This window comes from Sminthopsis crassicaudata, chromosome 6 (assembly GCF_048593235.1).
Source record: "Sminthopsis crassicaudata isolate SCR6 chromosome 6, ASM4859323v1, whole genome shotgun sequence".
NCBI lineage: Eukaryota > Metazoa > Chordata > Mammalia > Dasyuromorphia > Dasyuridae > Sminthopsis > Sminthopsis crassicaudata.
In genome coordinates, this window is record NC_133622.1 from 179,650,715 (window position 1) to 179,674,845 (window position 24,131).

At 51.8% G+C, this 24,131-nt stretch overlaps 1 protein-coding gene across 1 annotated transcript; it reads left to right on the top strand.

Moving 5' to 3' along the window:
• Nucleotides 1–3,523: 3,523 nt before the first annotated feature.
• Nucleotides 3,524–22,247, top strand: DUSP4 (dual specificity phosphatase 4). Its single transcript, XM_074275771.1, has 5 exons — nt 3,524–4,129; nt 4,371–4,591; nt 15,831–15,976; nt 17,109–17,328; nt 18,450–22,247. The coding sequence occupies exons 1-5, from the start codon at nt 3,684–3,686 to the stop codon at nt 18,821–18,823; spliced, it is 1,407 nt and encodes a 468-aa protein (XP_074131872.1). The 5' UTR covers nt 3,524–3,683; the 3' UTR covers nt 18,824–22,247.
• The last annotated feature ends 1,884 nt before the right edge of the window (nt 22,248–24,131 follow it).

Sequence of the window (24,131 nt, forward strand, 5' to 3'; positions counted from 1 at the left end):
GAAATCGCTTTGCCCCTTTAAAGAGCCACAGACATGGTGACTCTTGCTGCCAAATGGAAGCCAGCGCATCTTTTAGTGGGTGTGAGCCAGATATGGGGCCCACTGGTGGCAGCCTTGGGACTGAGTTGGGCTCATGCACAGGAGAGAGTGCCAGGGCTGTGATCCAGGCCTCTTGGGGCACCACGCCGAGCTGGCAGGGCCGGGACAGAACCAGAGGAGACTGGGAAACAGCAGAAGCAGCCAACTTCCTTAGCCAGGGATCTCTCCCACTTAGCACGGTGCCTGGGACTTACTGGGCACTTAATACATGTTAATCACTGCTCCATTGGGAGCGCCTGTTTTTTATGGTCTGCTTTTCCAGGCAGCTCCACGAGGCTTCTCTGCCGAGCTCCAGTAAGTCTGGGGGCAAGATGGCGGGAGCAGTGGGCAGGCTTGGGCTCCAGTGCTGGAAGGCCCCTTGGAGGTCACCCCAACCCGTACCAAGGCAAGGACCCAACCCTGGTCAGCCAGGTCATACGCCCAAGGGCCAGTCCTCTATGGGGAGTCCAGGAGTCTTTCCACTATCTGTGCCATTAACTTTTCTGACCTCGGTCTCCTTGTCTGAGAGGCTGGTAAACCGGGAACGAGGGACCGCAAGGTGATGTGGAACTGCGGAGGCTGCTCTCTAGTTCTGTCTGGTCCCCACACCCCCAAAGACGGGCTTTAGCCAGAGACACACGTGTTGTGCTTTGACCTGGCACCATGGGGAGTGAGTTGGGAGGGCGACTAGCTTCCACGGGCAGTCAGGGTCATTCACTCTAAAGCTCTGAGGGAAGGCGGCATCCCCGCGGGCCCAGTCTCTCCAGGCTGCCTGAGAAAGAGGCTGGCCATGTGGTCTCTCTGGGCTGGAAGAGACTGAATTCATTGAGTTAGAGGCTATCCCGTCCCAGCCTCTTTCTAGTGACTGCAGGTAAGTCAGTTCGACTCTCTGGGCCTCAGTCTCTCTGTCTGTAAAATGAGAGTCTCTGAAGCCCCTTCCAGCTCCAGGGAGGTGATCCAAGCTCCCAGTGCCACTAAAATACTTCCAGTGATGAGGGACTTACTACCCGTCTAGCTCGTTCTGCCTCGGTCTGGGTTTCACTTCCAGTACTCTCATGTCCCTAACCACAGACAAGTGCCAGTTCTTTCAGTCAGCTGGTCAACGGACGTTTATTAAGCACTTACTCTGTTCCGGGCACTGTGCTCAGTGCCTTCTGGGCACTTAAGAAAACCTAGGGCTTGCCTATGGGCTCCAAGGCTCTCACTTGGGTGAGAAAATTTTAGTACATTGACAGTAAAACAACCAGGCTCCAATGGCCGACTGCCTTAGAGTGACCTCCCGCAGCGGGGCAGACACCCTCCCTACTCCCTGCCTGAAGCCAAGTACCAATGCCAGCCCTTTTCTTCCAGCCTCAAGGCTCCCATCCAGTGCCCACCCGGAGACTCCAAGCGCAATTTGACAAACACCTGCCTCTCGCCCAGGCTGGCCACCACCACCGTGGCTATACCCTGCTTAAGGATGCCAGCCAGAGAGCGCTACATTCAAGGCAGCTGTTGATTTTCTAGGTCCTCCCTTCTAGCAGAAGTTCTATGGGACAAAGTTGGGAACCCCAAAAGTAGGCGGCACGGGTGCCCCTGGCAGCTCCATCCTTTCTGGGCTGGGCAATGCTTTTCCAGGACCCAGGGAGACGTTGGGCTGGTTTGTCAGACCCTGAGGCGTGGTAAAGCCGTATCATGGCCCTGCCTGGTCAGCCAGCCAAAGGTAGCACTTCCCGAGGGTTATCCCTGTGGCCAAGAATCACTTCCTTTTAGGGCCCTGCTGCTTTCACAATCAATGACTTCACTTCATATTCTCTCCTTTAAGGTTGGAGGCAGAGCTTCTGTAAAATGAAGTGGCCACCCTGGGCCATGGGCCCTTAAACCCTGGGGGGCGGGATTGGCGAATGTGGATGGGAAAACATCATTGGCTTCTAGTGTGGTCCCAATGTGCATTTTCTGAGTAAAGGTCCAAGACTCCCACCACATGTTAAGAGATCTTGGGTTGTAGATGAAGGAGCGAAAGGCCTGGGGGTGTGGGCCTGGATAAGTCTGAGGAAGGGGACCGGAGCCTTGTTACATGTTGCAGGGGCTGTCCCCTCTGGGAGAACCAGGAGTGCTAAAGGGGAATCTGGGGGAGGGCCTAACACAGTCCGGGTCACACACTGGGCATTTCGTGGATTGATTTCGTGATTGATGAATCCGTCACATTTTCTATCCAAATGTGGAAGGGTCTGGAGTTGAGATGGGGGAGGGGGAGCAATGTGCCCTCGAGCGGGTCTTCCAGCTCCTGCGGGCTGATCATGTGGCAGAGATATTAGGGGGTCCTAGGTCTTGGACCGAGTGACCCCAAGGCCTCTTTCAAGGCAAATTCTGGTCACAGAACGTTCCGCTTCTTCCTCCTCCATTGAGGGAGTGGGACAATGAGTGGAAGGTCCAAGTTTCCTTCAACTCAAGACCGTCTCGCTCCGTTGGACTCAGTCACACACCAGCTTCCTCCCCATCTCCCCCCCTCCCCCAATATCTCTGTCAGGGCCAAAATGGCCGCAAGGGGAGACTGCCACAGCCGTGGGTGCAGGGGGAGGGGGAGGGCCAGAGCGGTGGGGGAGGGAGGGAAGGACAGGACTGCCTGGGAAGTAAAACCGCGGGGCGCGGAGTTAGGGCGAAAGCCTACGGGGGGGGGGGGGGGGGCAGAGACTGGGCCGGGCGCGGAGGAAGGGCAGAGGTGCTGGGGGCAGGGCCGGCACGCGGGCTCTCGGGTCCTCGGGACCCGGCGAATCCCGCGCCGAAGCAGCTAGGCTCTGCCCCTTCCCTCCCCCGGCTGGGCGAAGGCTGAGCCAGTCTCCAAACCGGTGCCAGCCCGGGAGGGGAAAGGAAAACCTCTAGCGCTTCTGCAGGGGGGCAGCGGGCTTCCCCAGGCCCGGCCTGTGCCGGGGGGAGGGGGCGGCTGCCTGGCCCGCGGTGCCCGCTGGCCCCTCCTTCCCGGGGCGTCAGACCCTGGTTCAGCGCCGGCCGGGCCCTTAGGGATCAGCGAGGAGTCCCGACCCCTCGTGGCACACACTAGGAAGCCGAGGCCCCAAGGGGCGGCATTCGTTCTAGGAGGCGGACCCAGGGACAGGTACGATGGCCTCCAGCCGGGACCTTTCGCCTTATGTCAGGCGGGCTGGGGGCGAGGAGCGGTGGTTAAACAGCGCAGGGAGCCCCGAAATAAATCTACACCCCCCCCAGTCCCCAGCTCTAATCACGCAGAGCCTCGGGGGTGGCCCCCTTCCCAGACCAGCCAGCCCGCTTGGTGGAGCCGGGTCCCAGCTCGGCCTCCAGCTCCGATTTATGAATGGTCTCGAGCCACACAATGGTGTGACGTCAGCCCCCACCCCCCCGCCCCCAAGCCGGCGTCGCTCCATTCACGGAGGGGGAGGGCGGGGCCTGGAGGGGGCGGGGCCGGCCCCCACCGCCCTCCTTCCCCCAGGCCGCCGGGAGCCAGAGGATAAATCCGGGAGCCGCGGGGGCGACGGGCGCGGTTCGCGGACGCGGCCGGAGTCTCCGGGGGACCCGCCGCCGCCGAGGGGAGACAGCAGTCTCGCGGCGGCCCCGCGTGCAGCCCTGCAGGAGACCGGTCCGCGGAGACCATGGTGACGGCCGGAGAGCTCCGGGAGCTGGAGGGGAGCGCGTTGCGGCGGCTCCTGAGCCGGGACGAGCGCGAGCGCACGGGCGGTGCGGGCGTCGGGCCGGGCGGGGGCACGTGCCTGCTGCTGGACTGCCGGCCCTTCCTGTCCCACAGCACGGGCTGCATCCGCGGCGCGCTCCCCGTGCGCTGCCACACGATCGCGCGCAGGCGCGCGCCCGACGGCCCGGGCCGCCTGGAGCAGCTGCTGCCGGCCGCCGACGGGCCCGACGCCGAGGCCCGGATCCGCCGCCTGCGCGCCGGCCTCTACGGGGCGGTGGTGCTGTACGACCAGCGGAGCCGGCGCGCCGCCGAGGCCCTGCGCGCTCCCGACGGCGCTCTGGCCTGGGTGGTGCGCGCGCTGCGGGGGGGCCGTGCCGCGCGCGCCCGCCCCGCTCTACCTGCTCCGAGGTGAGCGCGGGAGCCGGACCGGGACGGGGTGGGCGTCCTGCGCTCCGTCCCTGCCAGAGAGCCCCTTTCGCGCCGCGTGTGTTTGCATGTCCCGCCGAGAGGGAGAGCTGGGTCTCTCCGGGCCAGGCAGGCTCAGGCTGTTTAGACATGTGGGGCGGGCAGTGCCAGGGGGCGGAGGGGGAGGGGAGCTGGCCGGGGGGAATCGAGGTGGGGCCCTTGCTTGGTGTCCTGCCGGGCTCAGGTGGCTGCCAGCTGGTGCCCCGTCGGGGCGGGACTGTGCTCCCGGGCCCCCTTTGTTTGACCACGTTTCCCGTTGGACCAGAAGGCCCAGCAGGGCCAGACCCCACACAGCCCGGCACAGCTTGGGGGCTGCGTCCTTCCGACTCCGGGCCCTCCCTGACCCACGAGTCTGGCGGCCACGCGAGGGCCCGGGAGTCCAGGAAGCGCGCTCTTCTTACACGGGTGTGTGGGGTGTGAAAAAGCTCCGGGGCCTTGGAGCTCTGTCCCGACACTCCCGAAGCTATGGGCAAGGCCCTTCGCGGGCCTCGGTTTCTCCATCTGTAAAATGGTGCGGGGACAGCGTTTGAGTGATCTCCAGCCCCTCCCAACTGCTGCTCCCATTCTGTGAGGAATACGGACAAATCCTTTCGCTGGGCCTCAGTTTCCCCATCTGTCAAATGAAGGATGTCCCCTTCCCCACTTTCCAGGAAACTTTCACCTATCCTGCCATATCTTGAAGCCAGCTGTTCCTTGGGGGCGTGCCTTATGAGGGCAGGTGAGGGGGGGGGGGTCTTCCTCACTGCTTCCTCTTTCTAACCCAGCCTAGCTTCCTTACACCCCCGAATTCCGAAGTCTGGCACCTCGCAGGGTTTCCCCTGGCGGATGGGGGGAGGGGAGGCCATTTCTTAGTCTCCTAGCCCAGCCAAGTGGGCCCGCAGCCACAGGGGCTCTTGTTACCACACGCGCTTCCGGGCCATTTGCCCCATCAGCTGCTGGAAAAGGCCGGTGACCTACGGCTGAACCAACATCTCTTTTGAGGTGGTTTCCCCTCCTGCAGCCGGGATTCTCCCTTATTCCCCCATTTGACACTAAGCAAAAGAAAGAAGGCTGCACAACCTTGACCGAATCACAGAAGGTGGTGGGGAGGGGGCAGGGAATGTCAGGTGGGCAGGAGCTGACAGTACAGGATATCAGCTGAAGGGATCTGAGAACCGGACAGGTCTTAGAACAAAATGCCAGAGGTGGGAGGGGCCTTAGAATGGAGGTTGGGACTGGAGTGGCCCTGGAAGAGGCACTGTGGGTAGTGTCGGACCTAATGGAATATCGAACATGTCGGACTTCTTAGAGAACCAGGAGGGACCCCAAAGATTAGCTGTAGCTGCCACTCAGGAAGTGGCAGAATCAGGGGAGTCTTGTTCTTCTTTTCCAGCTCCCTCATATTCCGATGGTCACCTGCTGGTTAAAAAAGCAGTGAAAACGGTTTTTCACCTCTGTGAAAAACAGCAATCCCTGCCCGACCTTCACCAGGTTACTATAGCAAAGGTCGAAGAAGACAATGCCATTGTTTGATTTTTTTTTTTCCTGTTGTTTTAGTGCTTTGGTCCAGTTGGAGTGGACTATTACTTTTTTCAGTATAACATGGTTGAAAATTCCCAGCAGTTTGTATTCTCTCCTGCTGGTGAGACTGTAGAGCTCACGGGAGAGGAGGAGGGAGAGGGGAGGGAGAGGGGGAGGGAGAGAGGAGAGAGAGAGGAGGGAGAGAGGAGGGAGAGAGGAGAGAGAGAGGAGAGAGAAGGGGGGAGGGAGAGAGGAGGGAGAGAGGAGGGAGAGGGGAGGGAGAGGGGGAGGGAGAGGGGGAGGGAGAGAGGAGAGAGAGAGGAGGAGAGAGGAGAGAGAGAGGAGAGAGAAGGGGGAGGGAGAGGAGGGAGAGGGGAGGGAGAGGGGAGGGAGAGGGGGAGGGAGAGAGGAGGGAGAGAGGAGAGAGAGGGGGAGGGAGAGAGGAGGGAAGAGAGGAGGGAGAGGGGAGGGAGAGAGGAGAGAGAGGGGAGGGAGAGGGGGAGGGAGGAGAGGAGGGAGAGGGGGGGAGGGAGAGGGGGAGGAGAGAGGAGGGAGAGAGGAGGGAGAGGGGGAGGGAGAGAGGAGGGAGAGGGGGAGGGAGAGAGGAGGGAGAGGGAGAGGGGGAGGGAGAGGGCAGGGAGAGAGGAGGGAGAGGGGGAGGGAGGGGCAGAACACTATGTCGTATTCTTCTGAGTGTTGTCTGGGGACAGCTGCTCCAAGTCATGTGTGATTCGTTGATGGCTTTAGAGCGCAGGTTCCAGTCTCACCAGCAGGCCTGTAAGACAGGCCCAAACTATATTTTAAAATGTAATTGGGAAATATTTAACAAAATAAATAAATTAATGAATGAATGAATGAATATACAATATAGCCCCCCATTTATTTCTATTTGAATTTGCTACCAGTTTAGAGACCAGCAGTTCCATAGAGCTCCACTAGTAGGGGCTCTTTCCTTTGGAGCTATTGATGAGAACTTTATAGGCTCCTGGATCTATAGCTAGCTAGAGAGGGACCTCAGAGGCCTTGTAGTCTGACTCTCTATGACCCCATTTAGGATTTTCTTGGCAAAGATATTGGAGTGGTTTGCCATTTCTTTCCTCAGCTCATTTTACAGATGAGGAAACTGAGGCAAATAGGGTTAAGTGACTTCTTGCCCAGTGTCATATAACTAATAATTTGAATTCAAGAAGATAAGACTTCCTGGCTCCAAGCCCAGGACTCCAGGCATTGTACCACGTGGCAGTCCTAGGATGGATTCTCTCTAGAAATGGAAAGGGACCTCAGAGGCCAAGTCTGATTCCATCTTTTTTACAGAGGAGGAAATTGAGGCCCAGAAAAGAGAAGTGACCCTCCCTTCTGGTTCCCTCTTGTTTCCTGATTTTTTGGCATCCTCTGCCACTGAAGGGGAGCAGGGAGAATAAAAGGACATCAGGGTTAGTCTCTAAGCCCTTGGCAGTCTGAGAGGTTGGGATTGCAGGGTCTCAAACTCCTGTGACTGCAAAATAGACATTTTTATGTTTCTGCCCCTCCATCACCCCCTTTAGCTCCTCTTAGGGTAGATGGGTGGGATGAGCAACTCTAGGCTCTGGGAAGTATTAAGCCATCCATCCAAGTTTTCTCTTGGATTTTATTCCCCATCACTGATTTTGAAGGTTTTATCCCAAGGAGCCACGTCTGGCTGCCCATTTAACTTTGGGCTACAAAGGATGCTGCTCTCTTGCTATGTCAAGGACTGTATCCAAGATTTCTGGATTACCTTCCTTTTTTTTTCTCCACAAGAAGTGAAACCTTTTCCAAACATGATTCTAAAATGAGGGTATGCTATAATTATAGAAAGCCCCCTCATTAACCAATATAGTAGTCTTACCAAAAAGGAAATAAGGTCTGCCATGACTGGATTTAAAAACTGGATGATCTCTTTGTAATTATTGCTTCCCATTCTACACATTCACCAACCATTTCTTTAATCATCTGTTGAGGATTTTTCCCTATTGAAAATCTCAGTAACATTTGAATATGATCTTTTGGAACCACCTTAGTTTGTAAAATGGGAGGATGACAGAGAAATGATGTAGACAGAGGAGAGAGACTTAATATCCAAAGTAGTCTCCATATTACCCAGAAAATCTCTTTTTCAGTGGCTAGAATAGAAATTTAAAAGACCAGGCTGGAGTCTTGAACCTAGCCTTCCTTCCCCCACCCAAGTCCATTACCACCCCCACCCCCCCACCCCCCAATTAACTTTGACTCTGTATTCTCTAGAGCAAAGGGTTTCAGAGCCTTTTGCTATTTCTGGAATATCCCCCAAGGGGAGCTGCCCAAGGTGCTGATCCCTTTGCTGTGCATTTTTATTCAAGTTATATGATTCTTCTGCTATTTCTTCCTCTTGCTATTAACCACTTTTTCCTATCATAAATACTTTTAATGAGCATTACTTTTTGGACATACATCACCTGTTTGCACATCAAATAATATGACAGAACTCTTATGAGAATGTCGCAATTGTGCTCAAGATACAGTCAGAATGAAAACAAACATATAAGTACTGGCACAAAGAATATGCTGCCTATTTGCTGAATGCCGGTTTTATATAAATCTGGCAGGTTGCCCTCTTTCTATGATATGGTTTCAGTTCTTCTAAAACTTGGCTATAGCTTGTTTGATGTCATATTTGATGTCATTGTCCTGCTGTCTGGGATGGGATAGGTATCATCCTACTTGGTGTGGGCAGTAAGCCATTACTGTTGGGGAGGATGGAGTAGATCAGGGTTAGATCTTTTTGTATCCTGGGCTTCTTTGAGAATGAAAGTGAAGTCTGTGGATCTTTTCTTGGAAATATGTTTTTTAAATGCTTAAAATAGAATATACAGCATCACAAATTAAACATATTGAAATTAAGATGCACTTCTGTTCTTCTACCAATTTAAGTTCATGAGCCTCCTGAAATTTATCTAAGGACCACTTCTCTTACCCCGGGTTCTTAGGTTAAGAATTGCTGGACTGCAGCTTACAGTTACAGGATTTGGGGCTGAGAAAAGCCCTATGTGCCTATTTATAATACTGAAGCCCATCTGAGCAGTACATTTTTAGAGCTAGAATAAATTTCTCAAAATTTCTTTCCAAGAACATCAAGTTGGACAAGGCTTCTCAGAATAGAATATGGCTGGGAAGAGTAGCTTCTAGAGATGTCAGCTTCTAAAAAATTAGGTGGAAGTAGTAGACATCTGATCAGCAGACACCATCAGCTTACAAGGATCTCCATTATCCCAAGCAAGTCCTCCTCGCCTGTGATCCAAAGAGGTGATAATGGAGCTTCACCTGCTCACTCTCCTTAGCCTCTTGACGTTATACTGGTTGTGACCAACAGTTGCCTTTAGTGGTAGTAGAATGGAGTGATACTCACTGATTCACCAGCATCTGGGAGAGGAATCTTGGAAAACACAAGCGAGAGCTCTAGACTAGTGCTACATGTGGGAGAGCTGAATTGGACCATGGCTCAGACACTCCTTATTGGACATTGGGTGGACAGATCACTTTCCTTCTACAGGGTTAATTTCCTCAGCTGTCAAATAGGGGCAATCCAATTGGCATCCCCAATTTCACAAAACTCTTGTTAAGAAATTGCTGAATGAACTCATGATGAAAAGTGCCCTTATCTCAATACAAGTTATTATCTTCATCATAGACCATTCATCCACCTATCTATCCATCCATCTGTTCTTTAAGAAGAATAAACCAAGCCTGCTCCATGGAGGTGAATGGAATTTTCTTAAGCCCCAGGAATAGCCCCCCCTTTTTTTTTTATTTGCAAAGCGCTTTCCATATAGTATTATGTTTGTGTAGAACCTAGTGAGGGAGGTAATATGGATATTATTGTCTCCTTTTCTTGGAGGAGGAAGTGAAGACTCAGAAAGGATTGTAAAATCCTCTGTAAATAATGATATAAGTGTCTACAGTGTTCTAGGCATTGGGGATACAAGGGCAAAGAGTAAATAGTTTTTACCCTTTATGAGCTTACATTTTATCTGGGAAACAACATTATATATATATATATATATATATATATATATATATATATACGTATGACAGATATAAATTCAAAACAAAGGAACGTTGGACAGAAGAAAGTTCTAATAGATTGGGGGAAGGACAGGAAAAGTCTTCTGCACAAGGTAGAGCTAAATTTTGAAGGAAGCCAGGGATTCCAGGAATTGGAGATATGGTAAGGGGCAGCTTAAACAATAGAGATGGGGCCTCCTTTCTGCAAAAATCCTTGAGTGGGTTAATATGGCTGGATCATAGAATGAGTGGAGTGGTGTAAGAAGACTAGAAAGGTAAGAAAGGGCCAGATACTAGAGGTTTAAATGCCAAAGAGAGGACTTTTTCTGGAGGTAATAGGTAGTTACAAGAGTTTATTGAGAAAGATAATGACTCTGTCAGATCTGTACTTTAGGAAAATCACTTTGATGGGTGTATAAAAGACTGGAGAAGAGAGAGACACCAGACAGGAAATCAGTTGGGAGACTATTGAAAGTTGGTGAAAGACTGAATTGGAGTAGTGACTGTGTGCCAGGAAAGCGATGATATGCAAAAGATGTAGAGATAGAAACAACAAGATTTGACAACTGATTGTGACTGTGTGAAATGAATGAGAATGTTGAGGAGTCAAGGATGGCACCATGTTTGTGAATGTGGATATCTAAAAGAATGGTTACTCCATTGACAGAAAAAAAGGGGCAGTGAATTATGGGACAAGGAGAAGATAATGAATTTTGTTTGGGATGTCTTGAGTTTGAGATGCCTATTGGAAATCCATTTGAAAATGTTTAAGAAAAAAAAGAAAATGTCCAAGAGGCAATTGGTGATGCAGGAGTAGAGCTCTAGCGAGAGACCCGGGGCTGAATATATAAATTGTAGAATTATCTGCATTGATAATAATTGAACCCCCATAAAAGTTTAAGTCACCAAGTAAACGAAGAGACTTGTGATATACTAAAAGAGACTGAGGAACAGAGATACACATGTAGGAGGAGAACCAAGAGAGCAATGTCTTGGAAACCTAGAGAAGAAAATTTATCAAGGAGGAAAGATTTATGACATCAAAGCCTGCAGAGAGATTAAGAAAGGATAATAATTGAGAAAAGACTATTGGAGTTAGGAATTAAGAGATCACTAGTAATTTTGAAGAGGGAATTTCAGTTGAGGAGGTCAAAAGCTAGAATGTAGACCTTTGCAAAGGTCTCAAAATCTTTGGGTTTGAAAAGATAGTGAGAAGAGAGGAAATGGAAGTACCAGATGTAGATTTTCTTTTCCCCTAGGAGTTTAACTGAAAAAGAAAAGAGATCTACATATAGGAAGGTAGCTTGCAGAGTCAAAAAGACTTCAAGGATTTTTAAAACATTTCCCCCCAATTACATGCAAAAAGAATTTTAAAACAATCATTAAAAAAATTATGAGTTCTAAATTCTCTCCCTTCCCTCCTTTATTGAGAAAGCAAGCAATTTGATATAGATTATACATGTGCCATCATGCAAAATATTTCCATATTAATCATGTGAAAGAAAAGACAGACAAAAAAACCAAGAAACTTTTTAAAAAAGCCTGCTTTGATCTGCATTTAGAATTCATTAGTTCTTTTTTTTTTGGAGGTAGATAATGTTTTTCATAAGTCTTTAATTGTCTTGGATCATTGTATTACTGAGAATAGATAAGTCGTTTGCAATTGATCATTGTACAATATTGCCGTTACTGTGTATACACTGTTCTGGTTCTGCTCACTTTCTATTAAGAAATTTTATTTTTTTTTTTGCTGAGGTAATTGGGGTTAAGTGACTCTCCCAGGGTCACACAGCTAGGAAGTGTTAAGTGATTGAGACCAGATTTGAAGTCGGGTCTCCTGACTTTAGGGCTGGTGCTGTATCTACTACACCAACTAGCTGCCCTCTGTTAAGGATTTTTTTTTAAAGCTAAGGGAGGCTTGGGGTACTTGTAGGCAATAGGAAAGGCATCAGTATATAGAGATTCAACATTAGAGAGGAACAGGTATGATCATAGAGGCAGTCTATTGGAAGGGAAAGAAGATGGAATATCTTGGCAAGGAGACAGCTTACTTCTTTATTAGAGACTAGAATAAAGAAAGAATGAGGAATAAACTCAAGCAACTAAGATGAGAAGGGGAGAAAAGGAGTCACAGCAAATGATCATACTTAGCTCCATAAAGTATTAGACAAAGTCCTCAGCTGAGGGACCGGGGAAGAGGAATTACAAGAAAGTTGAGGAAAGAAGAGAAAGTTTGGAATAACTAATGAAGTGAGTGAGGGTACTGAATCATTTAGGAGAAGAATGGGTTGCTGCAAAGAAGGTCCAGTTCAGATCAAGTAACAGAAATTTGTGGCCTGATCCAGTCAACGTGTTTGTGGGATCCTTCCAGCTTAGTTCAGTAACACATGAATAAAAGCAAAGGAGGAAATTGGTGGGAATATCCCAGGCCTGAGGGTTGGCAGGGTCTGAATAGCTATAGAACAAAGAAGAGATTAGAGTACAAATTAGTGTTACTGATGCACTCAATGGTCAATATTGGAACTGAAAGGAAGAGCAATTTTCTTGGCCCAGAAGAAACTTGTGTGGAAGTTTTGGAACTTTTGGAAGAGTTGTGGAAGGATTTGAGTGAGATGCGAGAGAGCAGAGAATAAGTATATTGACGGAGTGAGGAAGAAGGAGAAATGGAATTATAAGTAATTATCATCATCATATATCATCATAAAGGAAATTCGGAGTTGATGATCATGGAAGCAGAAATCAAGTGTGGGGTTAACTATTCCTGTATGTAAATAGAGGTGGTCATGGGAGTATGGTATGATTGAGGGGACAGGGAGGTAAAGGTGTTAAAGGAAGAATCAGGATGTATGGGGAAGTCCTCTTGTGTGGAGGCAGCATTTGGGGGTGGAGAAGAAACAGGCAGCCTCTGAACTCATTGCCCAAGGAAGAAGAATGTTGTAAGGGTTGGTAGATAACAGCCACAAGCATCTAGGTTGAGGAATGTATTGAATAGTGTGAACCTCACAGGAGAAATGATGGTGGTCAAGGGAAAGCAGAGAAGTAGCAATGGGAAGCAGTGAGTATTCCTACGTCTCCACCCTGAGTTAATCAGGGAAGGATGTGAACAGTGCTGGAAAGAAAAGCTGGGGCTCATTTTCATATAAAGGAAACTTAAGAGGTCATCTGGTCCAATGCCTGTGTTTCACAGAGGAGGAAAATCTGAGATCTGGGATGAAGTGAGTTATTTGCCAAAGTTATCACAGTGAATAGACTTGGGATGGCAAGTGCCATTTGCATCCAGAGTGAGAACCCTGGAGGCTGATTGTGGATTGAAGCATGCTATTTTCACCTTTCATTTGTTTGCCTTTTTTTTTTTTCCTTACGGTTTTTTCCCCCTTTTGGTTTGATGTTTCTTTCACAAAATGACTATATGTTAATATATTTAAAATATTGTACATGTATAACCGGTATCAGATTACTTGCTGCCTTGGGGAAGGGAAGGGGGTGAGGGAGAAAAAATTTGGAACACAAAATCTTACAAAAATGAATGTTGAAAACTATCTTTATATGTTATTGGAAAAATAAAATAGTATTGAGGAAAAAAAAAAAAAACAATAGAAAGTAGTGACAGTAAAGATTTGAACTTGGGTCCTGAGTGCACATCTCCAGGCTACTCTCCATGGTTCCATTGTGTATCTAGAAAACAAACAGAAAGAGCCTCAAGGGTGTTTTTACTAAAGGGGTGTAGCATGTACCTGGAGAAGAATGCCTCAGTGAATGTAGCCCTGTATGGCATGTTATCTTATATGACACTGGAATGAGAAGGATTCAGGTTCAAGTCGAGCCCCTTGGGCATAGTATCAGGGCAGGTCACCTTCTCTCTTCCTCAGTTTTCTCCTCTGTAAAAGAGGGGCTGGACTCAGTGGGACTTAGAGGGACTTAGCCATATCTTGGGAAGGAAAGCCCTCCCAATGCAGACGCCTGCTCTGCTTAGAGAATTGCCCGAATCATTGTGAGGTGAAGTGATTCCCCAGAGTTCCACTTTGCCAGGATGGTTCACTTGAACCCAGGTTTTCTTGACTCCGAGGTCAGCTTGCCAATACTAAGCTGGACTGCCTCTCACAAGCTTCATTAGAGTATTGGAAAAATGGAGGCAGGAGAAAGCCATGGCAAGTGGGGAAAGAGGGAAGGCTTTGTAAAGGAGATAAACCTCGAAGGAAGACCAAGATGTCTAGATTGCATTCTGCTTATGAAACAGCTTGGGCAGTTGTGTGGAGGTGGTAGATGGAATGTCTTGTAGGGAAAAACTAGAAAGCTGGAAGCGGAGGCTTCTCATGTCATTCCCAGTCTCCTACCTCCCCCACCAAGTCCAGTGGAGTGCAGATAAAGACCTTCCATCCAGGTCTTCCTGACTTAAGGCTAGGGATCTATCTACCGCAGCCCACTGCCTTGATGGCCATGGTGGGGAAACAGACCCAGAGGGAGAAGGAACATATCCTCAGTCATAGGTTTCTTAGTGCAGTGTTTATCACACCTCTAAACCGACAGGTTCGAGAAGCAGAATGATCATTGCCAGGATATGCTCAGAACAAGGAGACGTCTCCAGAGGGTGCTGTCAATACCTACTTTAGAGCTTGAACGGTCCCCAAAGAGATTCCATCCCACCCTTCCCTTCTCTCCTCTCCACAGATGTTTTCCTGAAGTTCAGAGAGGCCTGTGTAACACTGGCCAAGACCCTTCTCTTTTTGATCCTTAGTTTTCTCTCTGTGAACGAGAGGTTAATCCTCTGAGCTCTCTTTTAGCTCCGAATCTTAGTCTGTCTTTTTCCAGGATCCCTTCCACTAAGATCCCTCCAGCTCCCCATGGTCTGCTTTTAGTTAGTGACTGTTGTGGAACATGGGTCCTGGACCAATCCCTTCTTCCTGTGCGGCTGGAATGCGTTTCAGTGCGTTCAGTGTTTGTAGAGACCTAGGGAAATGCCGGCAGGTGATGGGAGATGGCCTATTTTTATTGTTGGCTTGGGAGGGTGTGCATTGGCAGCAAGGGAGCCAGGAGGAAGGGGAGAAGCCTACAGAGTCTCTGTCTAGTTCTTTCAGGAGAAAAGGGAAACTGAGGCACACAGGGCAAAGTGACTCACTCAGGGTCACACAGCAAGTATCTGAGGCTCAATATAAACTTAGGTTCTAGCTCCAAAGTTGGTGCTCTACCCACTGCATCAATCTCTGTCTTCTTTTAATCTCTGTATCTTCACTCTGTTTTGTGTAATTGGCTTGAAATCCTGTGAATTTTACTTTTATGCATTTAAACCCCCCCTGAGAAAGGGGTCTCTTGGCTTTCCCTAGATTGCCAAATGGTCCCAGATATAAACAAGGCTTAAGGACCTTGTTTTGGTCCATCCTCTTTAACATTCCCCTCCCCACATATATCAGGGAGGATGCTTCTTAGTCAGATCCCCTCAGACAAATGGACGTCTTTGGAGAGACTTGTGTTTGGGGACATCACTATGGGAACCTGGGAGCACTCCATAAATTCTTTTCCTGAGCGAAGGCTGAGAGATGTCAAGCAATAGTATGTTTTCCTAAGGGAGGGGTGCAGGACGCACGGAGGGTGGGATAGGACAGAAGAGGAGCACAGCTCTGGAACGAAGGGTTGCCTCATTCTGCAGAAACGGAAGCTGAGGCCTAGGGAGGGGCTCTCTGTCCACCACTCAGTGCCCTGACACAAAGGACTGTGTGTGTGTGTGTGTGTGTGTGTGTGTGTGTGTGCTGGCAGTGGGGGGGCAGTGGACAAAGATGGGCAGAGGCCAGACTTTGCCCTCTAAAGAGTTTAGAGTCAAATGTACGTGACTGTGACAGGAGAAGAAGGGGGGCTGAATGGGGGGCTTTGGGAAGCTGGAGGACAGGACAGTGATTGGAGAGAGCTGTAGAAGATGGAGGTTGGATGGTGGGAGATGGTTTGGAGGATGACATGAACCAACAGACTGAAAGGGCAGGGTGGCAGTAGGGGCAGAGGGAGGCCCAGTTGGTCTGCCATGGGCTCTCATCCAAGGGGGCTGCAGTATGCTGCTGCCAGCCCTCACCACTGACCTCTTGACTCTCCTTTGCAGGGGGTTATGAGAAGTTTTCCTCTGAGTACCCAGAATTCTGTTCCCAAGCCAAGTCCCTGGCCACTGTTTCTTCCTCCATGCCCGCCACCATCCCGGAGCCTCCTGACCTGGGCTCCAGCTCCTGTGGCACCCCGCTGCATGACCAGGTACGTCTGGGAAAGGGCCCCGGGATGGGAGGGAAAGCTGGGTGAAGGCAGCTGTCCCAGGAGGCCAGTGGGGCTCGGAATTGGCAAGAGGGCAACCGCTAAGGACGTCCATCTCCTGGGTCAACCCAGACGTCTCCCCCAAAATAACATGCATTCAAGGCCTGGGATTTCCTCAGGGTGGCGAGGGTCTCCTGCTGTGGGAGCGTTGTGGCGCCTCTGTACCTCACTTGTGAATCTATGATTCTCTTAACAAATGCTTTCCCATGCATCCACCCACTGCCCCTGCTGTGACGCATTCCTGGGCGCTTCCTGGACTGGCCCATTTTGACCGCCTTGGCCCCTGGAGGAGGATTTGGGAAAAGGTTCCCCTGACTTGCAGGGCTGGGTTGGGCACAGGGTGCGTCCTCGGGGCGGCCACAGAAGGCTGCGAGGTGTGTCCTGGATGCAGTCTCACTGAGAGGCAAGGCTGGCGTGTGTGCCCCAGCTGCAGTGAGCCTGGCAAAGGCTGGTGGGCAGCGGGCTCGTTCAGGGAGCTGCCCGAGGGGACGCTCCTGCGCTTGGGCATCTATCGGTCACTCAGTCAGCTGGCGCTTTGTGGATGGGGAGGGTGGTGGTAAAGCTACAAATTGTAGCCAACTAGTCACCTCCTGCCCTCGGGGAGCTCACATTCTAACAGGGGAAATTGGGATTTGTCATTGAGCGTTGAGGGATCTAGCCAGGGCAAGGGTTGGGCTTGGCCTTTCTAGGAAGGGTGATGTGGATCGGATTGCCATTCCCAAAGCTGGAGAGTGGAGAGAGGCATGGGGGGCGAGGAGGGTGCTCCCAGAACGTGGCTGGGAATGGGTCCGAGATGGGCCAGAGAAGGTGACTTATTGTGTCTGACACTGGGTAAATGCTGTTGATTGATTGATTGGTAAGGTGACGGATTTAACAATTCAAGCAAGATCGTTCCCTTCCTCTTGAGCCTGTTAAATATTTCTTCTCAGCTCCAAATCTCCCACCATAGGAGAAGGTCAGCTGAGAAATGGGGATTCGCCCCCCATTCCCCACTCTCAGACTGTTGGCCTTTGTTCCTCCCCTGCCGTGTTCTCCCTCTGCATGCCCTCTGAGATCTGTCTCCTACCTTGCGCAGGGCGGGCCCGTGGAGATCCTTCCCTTCCTCTACCTGGGCAGTGCCCAGCACGCAGCCCGGAGGGACACCCTGGACGCCCTGGGGATCACTGCGCTGCTGAATGTGTCCTTGGACTGCCCGAACCACTTCGAGGCCCATTACCAGTACAAGTGCATCCCCGTGGAAGATAATCACAAAGCAGACATTGGTTCCTGGTTCATGGACGCCATCGAGTTCATTGGTACGTTGGTTGATTAGAGGAGACATGGCTGCACGACATCTGGGCCCCACAGGACAGAGCCCTTCCCCCCAGTGAGAGCCTACCTGTTCTCCGAGGACAAGAGATGCTGCCATCTTCCTTCTGTCCCCACCGTGGGGGTGACTGGTGGCAGGGGGCAGTGAGCGCGTTCCCTTCTCTTTGCTGCCCAGGGATGGCTGAGGCTGCAAGGACTCTAGGGGCAGAATTGAGAGGCCTGGCTTCCAGGGCCAGGTCTGACCCATCCTGCCTTCGGGCCTTGATCTCCTCCTCTCAAAATGCAGGCCCCAGACTGGCTGGTCCCTGGGGCTTTGCCAGCTCTCAGTTCTATTGTTCCAGGCCAAAGGGTAGCAAACCAAGGCCTGCAGCCCCTCGTTTTTGTCAGCTTTGCCGATTTTGAGTTAAACTGGTTTTTAAACCAGGAAAAATTTCCAGACAACAGTAGAAGCTTCCCAGGCTTGTTTCAAGAATCGCCTATAGGGCCAGCCCTTGGAGTGAGGATGGGTGATTGATTAATACGTGGGCATAGTGTCAGTCAGCAAGCTCGGGTTACCCAGCGCCAGGGATCCAGGGAAAGACAAAAACGAGCTCCCTGAGACAGGTGGGAGGTGGGGAAGTAGCATGCAAATGTGCAGCTGCCTCACTGATGAGGGAGCTGATGGCTTGGAGCTTGCTTAAACCCCCTTATCTCTCTTCACCCCTCCATCTCTTCTTCCTGTTCTTTCTCCCTCTTCTTCCCTTTGTTTCCCTCTCTTCTTTCCTCTCTTCTTTTCTTCTCCATCCCTTCTCTCCTTTCCCCTTTTCCTCTTTCTCCCCCCTTCCTTCTTTCCTCCTCTATTTTTCTTCCCCCATACTCCCCTCATTGCTTTCTACCTTTCCTTCCCCATTCCTTCCTCTCCCTTCCTCCTTTTTCCTTTTCCACTCCCTTCCCCCTTCCCTCTCTCTGCTCTTCCTTTCCCCCTTTCTCCTTTTTCCTCTCCCTGCTCCCTCTTTCCCCCTTTCCCCTTCCCTCTCTCCTTTCCCTCCTTCCCCTCTCCCCCCTTTCCTCTCCTTACTCCCTCACTCCCCTTCCCCCCCTCCGCCTCCCTCTCCTCTCCTCCCCCCAGACTCGGTCCAAGCCCGCCAGGGGCGGGTGCTGGTGCACTGCCAGGCTGGGATCTCGCGTTCGGCCACCATCTGCCTGGCCTACCTGATGATGAAGAAGAAGGTGCGGTTGGAGGCGGCCTTCGAGTTTGTCAAGCAGCGTCGAAGCATCATCTCCCCCAATTTCAGCTTCATGGGGCAGCTGCTGCAGTTCGAGTCCCAGGTGCTAGCCACGTCCTGCGCCGCCGAGGCCGCCAGCCCCTCGGTGACGGTGGCTCGGGGGGAGCCGGCCAAGGCCTCCCCCTCCGCGGCCCAGTTTGTCTTCAGCTTCCCCGTCTCGGCCCCCAGCAGCCTCCCCTACCTCCCCAGTCCCATCACCATGTCCCCCAGCTGCTAGGACGCTCCGGGGAGGGCTCTCGCTCCCCTGTGTTGAGGCTGCAGCCCCGGGCCTCCTGGGTGGGCAGAGGCGTCACTAGCTTGCTTCCACGCCAGAGCTCCCCCCGCCCCCCAGCAGTCACCCTGGGTCTGATTGGGTCCTGCTGGGGGCCGGGCACTTAAGAAGTGCAGGGCCATCAGAGGCTCCCCTTCAAACCCTGCCTCTGCCGCCGGCCCGGCATGAGCCAGTGTGGGCTGCCTCCTCCTGCTGCCCGGCGACGGGCCACTCAGCTCCTTCTCTCCTCCAATCACTGGGTCACCGCGGGCCTCCTGTCCCTGCCTGGCCTGGTCCCCCCAACCAGGCCGGCTGGGACAAACCACTGCCTGGGACTAAGCGCCCGGCCACTCCGACACAGCAATAATGGCGCGTCGCCGCCACTGGACCCCCGTCTCAGCTGGATGGCTGGGGAGGGCAGCTTCCCCTTTTTCCAGCGGAAATGTCTTTAAGAGCCTTTTTTTGTGCAGCCCCAAGGCCTGGGCCCACGGGCGGCGGGTTGATGGTCCCTTCCCTCGCTCCTGCTGGCCTCAGTGGCTGCCATCACGTCTGTGTTTAAAGAATCATTTTTATTCCAGAAGTCACAGACGGGCACGCCAGGATGACATTGCCCAGATATTGAGAAAGAACCTCTTTCCTCAGAGCGTGAAAGTGCAGCCAGCCAGGGGTCCGCAAGGGTGAGGGCGTGTGGTCCAGCAGGTCTTGGGCGTTGGTGGAGGCGGGCCCTGGGGGCATCGGGGCCAGTGGTGCTTTCAGAACCTCACGCAGCTTCTTTTTCCGAGGATGGACTTGGTGGTTGGGCTCCTTTTTCCCCGAGAGCGTTCCCCAGGTGCTGGTGGCAATGGAAAGAACACTCCTGGGATGGAGGTCTGCTTGGATCCTGTGGGTGGAGCTTCTGCTCTCCTGATCCTGTGAAGATGCTCTCCCCTTATGGGCACACGTGACTTTATGTCCCTGAGATGTTCAAGCACCGGGTGCAGACTCAAGCTTCATGGGGGCAGCTGCCATAACCCTATCTGATGGCCCTAGGCTAGGATGAATCAGCTCTCCATCTTCTCCATGACTATCTCCTGGGTTGGCTAAAAGGGAGGCGTGCCCAGCAGCGCTCACTGCGCACACCCGGCTCCCAGGACCCAAGACAGTCCCTTGTGAAGCCAGCCCCTTCCCCCATAGCAGTCCCTGAAAGTCACCTGAGGCCGGGGGTATTCACCTGAGACTTGTAGCAGCAGGAGCAAGTGCGTCCTTTGTTCTCGGGGTCTGGAGACGTTTCCTTGTGGTAGGGGGAGGTCTTTTTCCCATGCTGTGGGATCCGGTGTGAGGGAGCTGGATTCTTGTTTCAAGATGGGCATCTGTTTCTTGTCCCTTCCGGGGAATGGGCTGAGGGACACGGACCTCTCTTGTTTGTTGGGGACTCCAAGCCCCGCCGTGTATTCTGCGGTCTCCACAGACCCCCTCAGGGCCTTGTCCTGGGGTAGCCTGCCCCTGGTCCTGTGCTGGGTGGTACGACCTTTGGGTGCAGCACCACTTGGACGGCCCGCTAATTCTTTACTCTGATGTGCTGAAGGCAGTAACTTTCTGAGGCCGGGGTCCCGGCTCTTCCTTTGGGTGGGTGGGCTGAGCTAGAGAAGCCAGTGCAAGGTAGCTGGGGGAGAGGGGAGGAGGAAGAAAAGGGAGCTTCCTGCAACAGCTGGTGAGGGAGACGGTGAAATCTGGAGGGCGAGCATTGACTGAAGCCGCCCCTCTAGAACCTGACTCGGTAATCCCTCCTACACATAAGTTGTCGTCTCTTACCCACCTTCTCCCAGATGGAACTTTTTGTTCACGCTTGGTTCAGAGGGCCACAGAATGGACAAATTAGGGCCCTCAGAGAGCATTATTCCAGTCTAGAAAATGGACACTCACTGATGGGGAGCTCTGGCCATTCTACTTTGTGACCCTTTTTGGAATGGATCTTGTTACCATTAGTATTGAGCAAACAAGTCGGCTTCTCCACAGCTCCCTTCTCCAGTTCCTCCGGGTTCTGCTCTCTGGGGTCAGGCAGAACTAGACCGATCTCTTCCCTCCCAGAGAAGACAACCGTCATGTTTCCCCTGAACCTTCTCTTGGCCCAGCTCCTAGCCCCCTCTGACCTGGCCTCCAGGGAGGGCCCTCCGGATCCTGCTTATCCTCTTGCCCCTGCCCTTCAGTCCAGATGTGACCTGACTGGGCAACGGAGATAATCTCTCTCGCCTGCCCAAATCTCATTCTAGTGTCATGTAAAAGAACTCTCATGCAAAACACATTGCAGTCTATGGCATTGGGTAGGCGGGTCGGGCCTTGACCCCAGGAATGGCTGGCTGAGACTAGTCCTCCACTATGTCACAGACTCTCCGCATCCTTATCGACTCGAGATGCTAAGTTGTGGTATAGATGCAGAAATCTGTATTAGTATATGTGTAGTATATGGAAACTGGCTCACCAGGAGCCTCGGAGCCACTAAGGGTCGGCCCAGTGAAAAAGGAGCTCTCTGCCGTGCTGTTCCATTCCTTTGGAACATGTTTAAGTCTTCCTGCAAAGAAGCCCTCTAGCAAACCACTGTTCTTACAGATGAGTCCTTTGGCTCGCCCGGACATCCGGCTACAACTGCCTGTGACCAGAAGGCAGAATCTGGGCAAATTTACTCCGGCACAAGAGCTAAGAGGTCCCCCCGGCTCCTGGGCACTGAGGGGGGGAGACTTCTATCCTGGGGAGAAATCCTGCCAGCTGCATTTGCCCTGGGCTTTCTGGTGGCCTTTGAATTTGGAACGTCTCCTGGTGAGATCACGAATGCTAGGAACCCTTCTCTCCTAAGGCCTGGCAGTTATGGGGCAGAGATATTAGTGGATGCCTTCCCTGGGAGGAACCAGGCCTTAATTCTCTGGGGGGGAGAGGTAGGCAAGGGGGTGGCTCCAAGTTTCAGAAAGGATGTTTTCTTTGCCTACTTGGAAAGACAGTTTGGGGGACTAGAGATTGAGAGCCGAACAAAGGAAGACCCTCTTAGCTTTGGAGAGAACCTGTCCCCGCTCCTCCCTGCTGACTGTGAGAAAGCTCACGGGGCTCAGCCTTGATGATCGGGAACCTGGGGCCAGGTGAGACTATCCCAGGGAATCCTCTCATCCACACTCGCCTTCCTCCCGGAGACCAAGAAGGAAAATGCCTTTCTGGAGAGCGAAGGGAGCAAAGCAATACTCCCCTCCTTCCTTTTGTAAATAGCCTCCCTCCTCTTGCAGAGGAAGATTGTGTCTTGTGTCTGCTGTGCCTGTGTGGTGTGTATTGTTTGGGTTTCGCTTTGTTCTCTGCTTGTTTCCTTGGTGATTTTTATTTATTGCTTGAAGTCAACCATCTGAAGAAAAATAAATGCATTTTCAACAAAGAGTTCTGCTGCTTCTCAACTTTGCACTCACCCTTCTGCCTGATGGTGCCCTACACACGTCTGCTTGGATGACTGATGGGCCCATGCGTGCGTCGTCCAGTGTAGAGAAAAGGACATTCCATTTAACGCCATGGGATCTGTATTCGAATCCTGTCTGTTACTGACTTGCTGAGGGGCAAACTCCTTCCCTTCACTTGTAGTCTTTCTCAAGGACTAGCTGTCCCACCCCGGCCTAGGAGACCTGGGTTTGGATGTAAACTCTCTAGACCAGTGGTACTTAAACTTTTTAAGTAGGGGCTGCATATGGCCCACGGACCATAGTTTGAGAACCCTTGCTCTAGACAAATTGCCTCAATCTTATTTCCAGAGTTCATGTGTTTGGGCCCTCACAGAGTCTTCCTATTTATCCTTGATATTCTGCAGCTTATTAGACTAAACCCTGTGCTCTAGTCTGGTGACCACTTAGGCCTGAGTCCTTCCACCTTGTGTGACATTGTTACTTCCAGGTTTCTCAACTATAAAATGAGAGTTGGACAATATATCCGTGTGTACATCTGAATCCCAAGCTCCCACAGATGGCCCAGAGAGAAGGGGGGGGGACCATGGGTGGGGCTGACCTACATGGCCCGGTCATGGCTCTAGCTGTGATAACTTGCCTGACCCTGGCACTGTGCCAGCAGGAACAAGGTAGGATCTTCCAAAAACTTTTGTGGGAACCTCGGGATCAGATTCCATTGGGGATAGGCAGAGGACGGCTCTTCCCCTCACTCCAGCCCCACTGACTTCTGTGGTTCCAATTTTAGTTTCACCCCCAGCTCCTCTTCTTGTCCTAACCCAGTGTGGATGGGGGAATGAATGCGAGCTACTTGGGTTTCTAGCCCAAGGAAGACTGGACTTGGTCCTGATTCTGTCTGTTGGGAGGAGACGTGCTAATTGAGCTGGGAAGGGCAGCTAACCCGTGGACACACGTGGACCCACGTGGACACACCGCATCCTCAAGAATTCCGGCAGGCTGCAGCACTGGGCTGAGAATAGGGTGAGATGCGCTAGGGATAAGTGGTCTCACACCTGGGTCCTATCACCCTTACAATAGGTCGTTAAGACAGCATGAGCCCAATGATTTATTGGCAATGAGAGGTGCAAAAAACGAGGTCCTGGGATGTGGGGCTACATTAGGAAGGGCAGTCAGTCTGCCTGGTCATCTTACCAGGATCAAAAACACTGGTTTAAGACTGGACATGTCCAGAGATTACATGGTGAGCTTCAGGTGTGACTTGGGAGAGGGGGACTAGGAATGGGCTAGAGAGGAGGCTGATGGGGGTCTGAAAGCTATAGCATCTGAGACTACCATGCGGAGGGACCAGATGGATTTGTCTAAATCCTAAAAGCAGTGACTGGGGGAGAAGTTGCTAAGAAGCTAGTTTATAAGGTGTCAACAAGACCTTCTTAATCACTGGAGATGCCCTCCCTGGCACTAGAGGAATGGTGGGCTCCCCTCCCTTGGGGGCCTTTAAGCAGAGGATGGACCACAGGTCCAGTATGGAACAGTGCCTAGGTTGGCCTGGATGGCTACTATCTTCCATCCCAAAGTTCTGTGCTTCTAGGTCCTTATCCCTTCTCAGAAGTACTATCTAGGAAGAAAGAGACCTGGGTTCCAATGTCAGTGTGTCTTCTCTGAGCAGACTCCACTGGTCACACAGTTGTTGATCCCTGGCTCTCGGCACCACGATCATTCAGGTTCAGGCTAGTTACCCTGGCACTCTCGGGTCCTGGCCCAGGCTTTACCTGATGTTCAAGATCAATTGATCTGGGAGTCAGAAGGCCTGGTTACTAATGCTCTGAGTGATCTTGGCCAGTCTTCACCAGCTGGTCCAGCAACAAGTG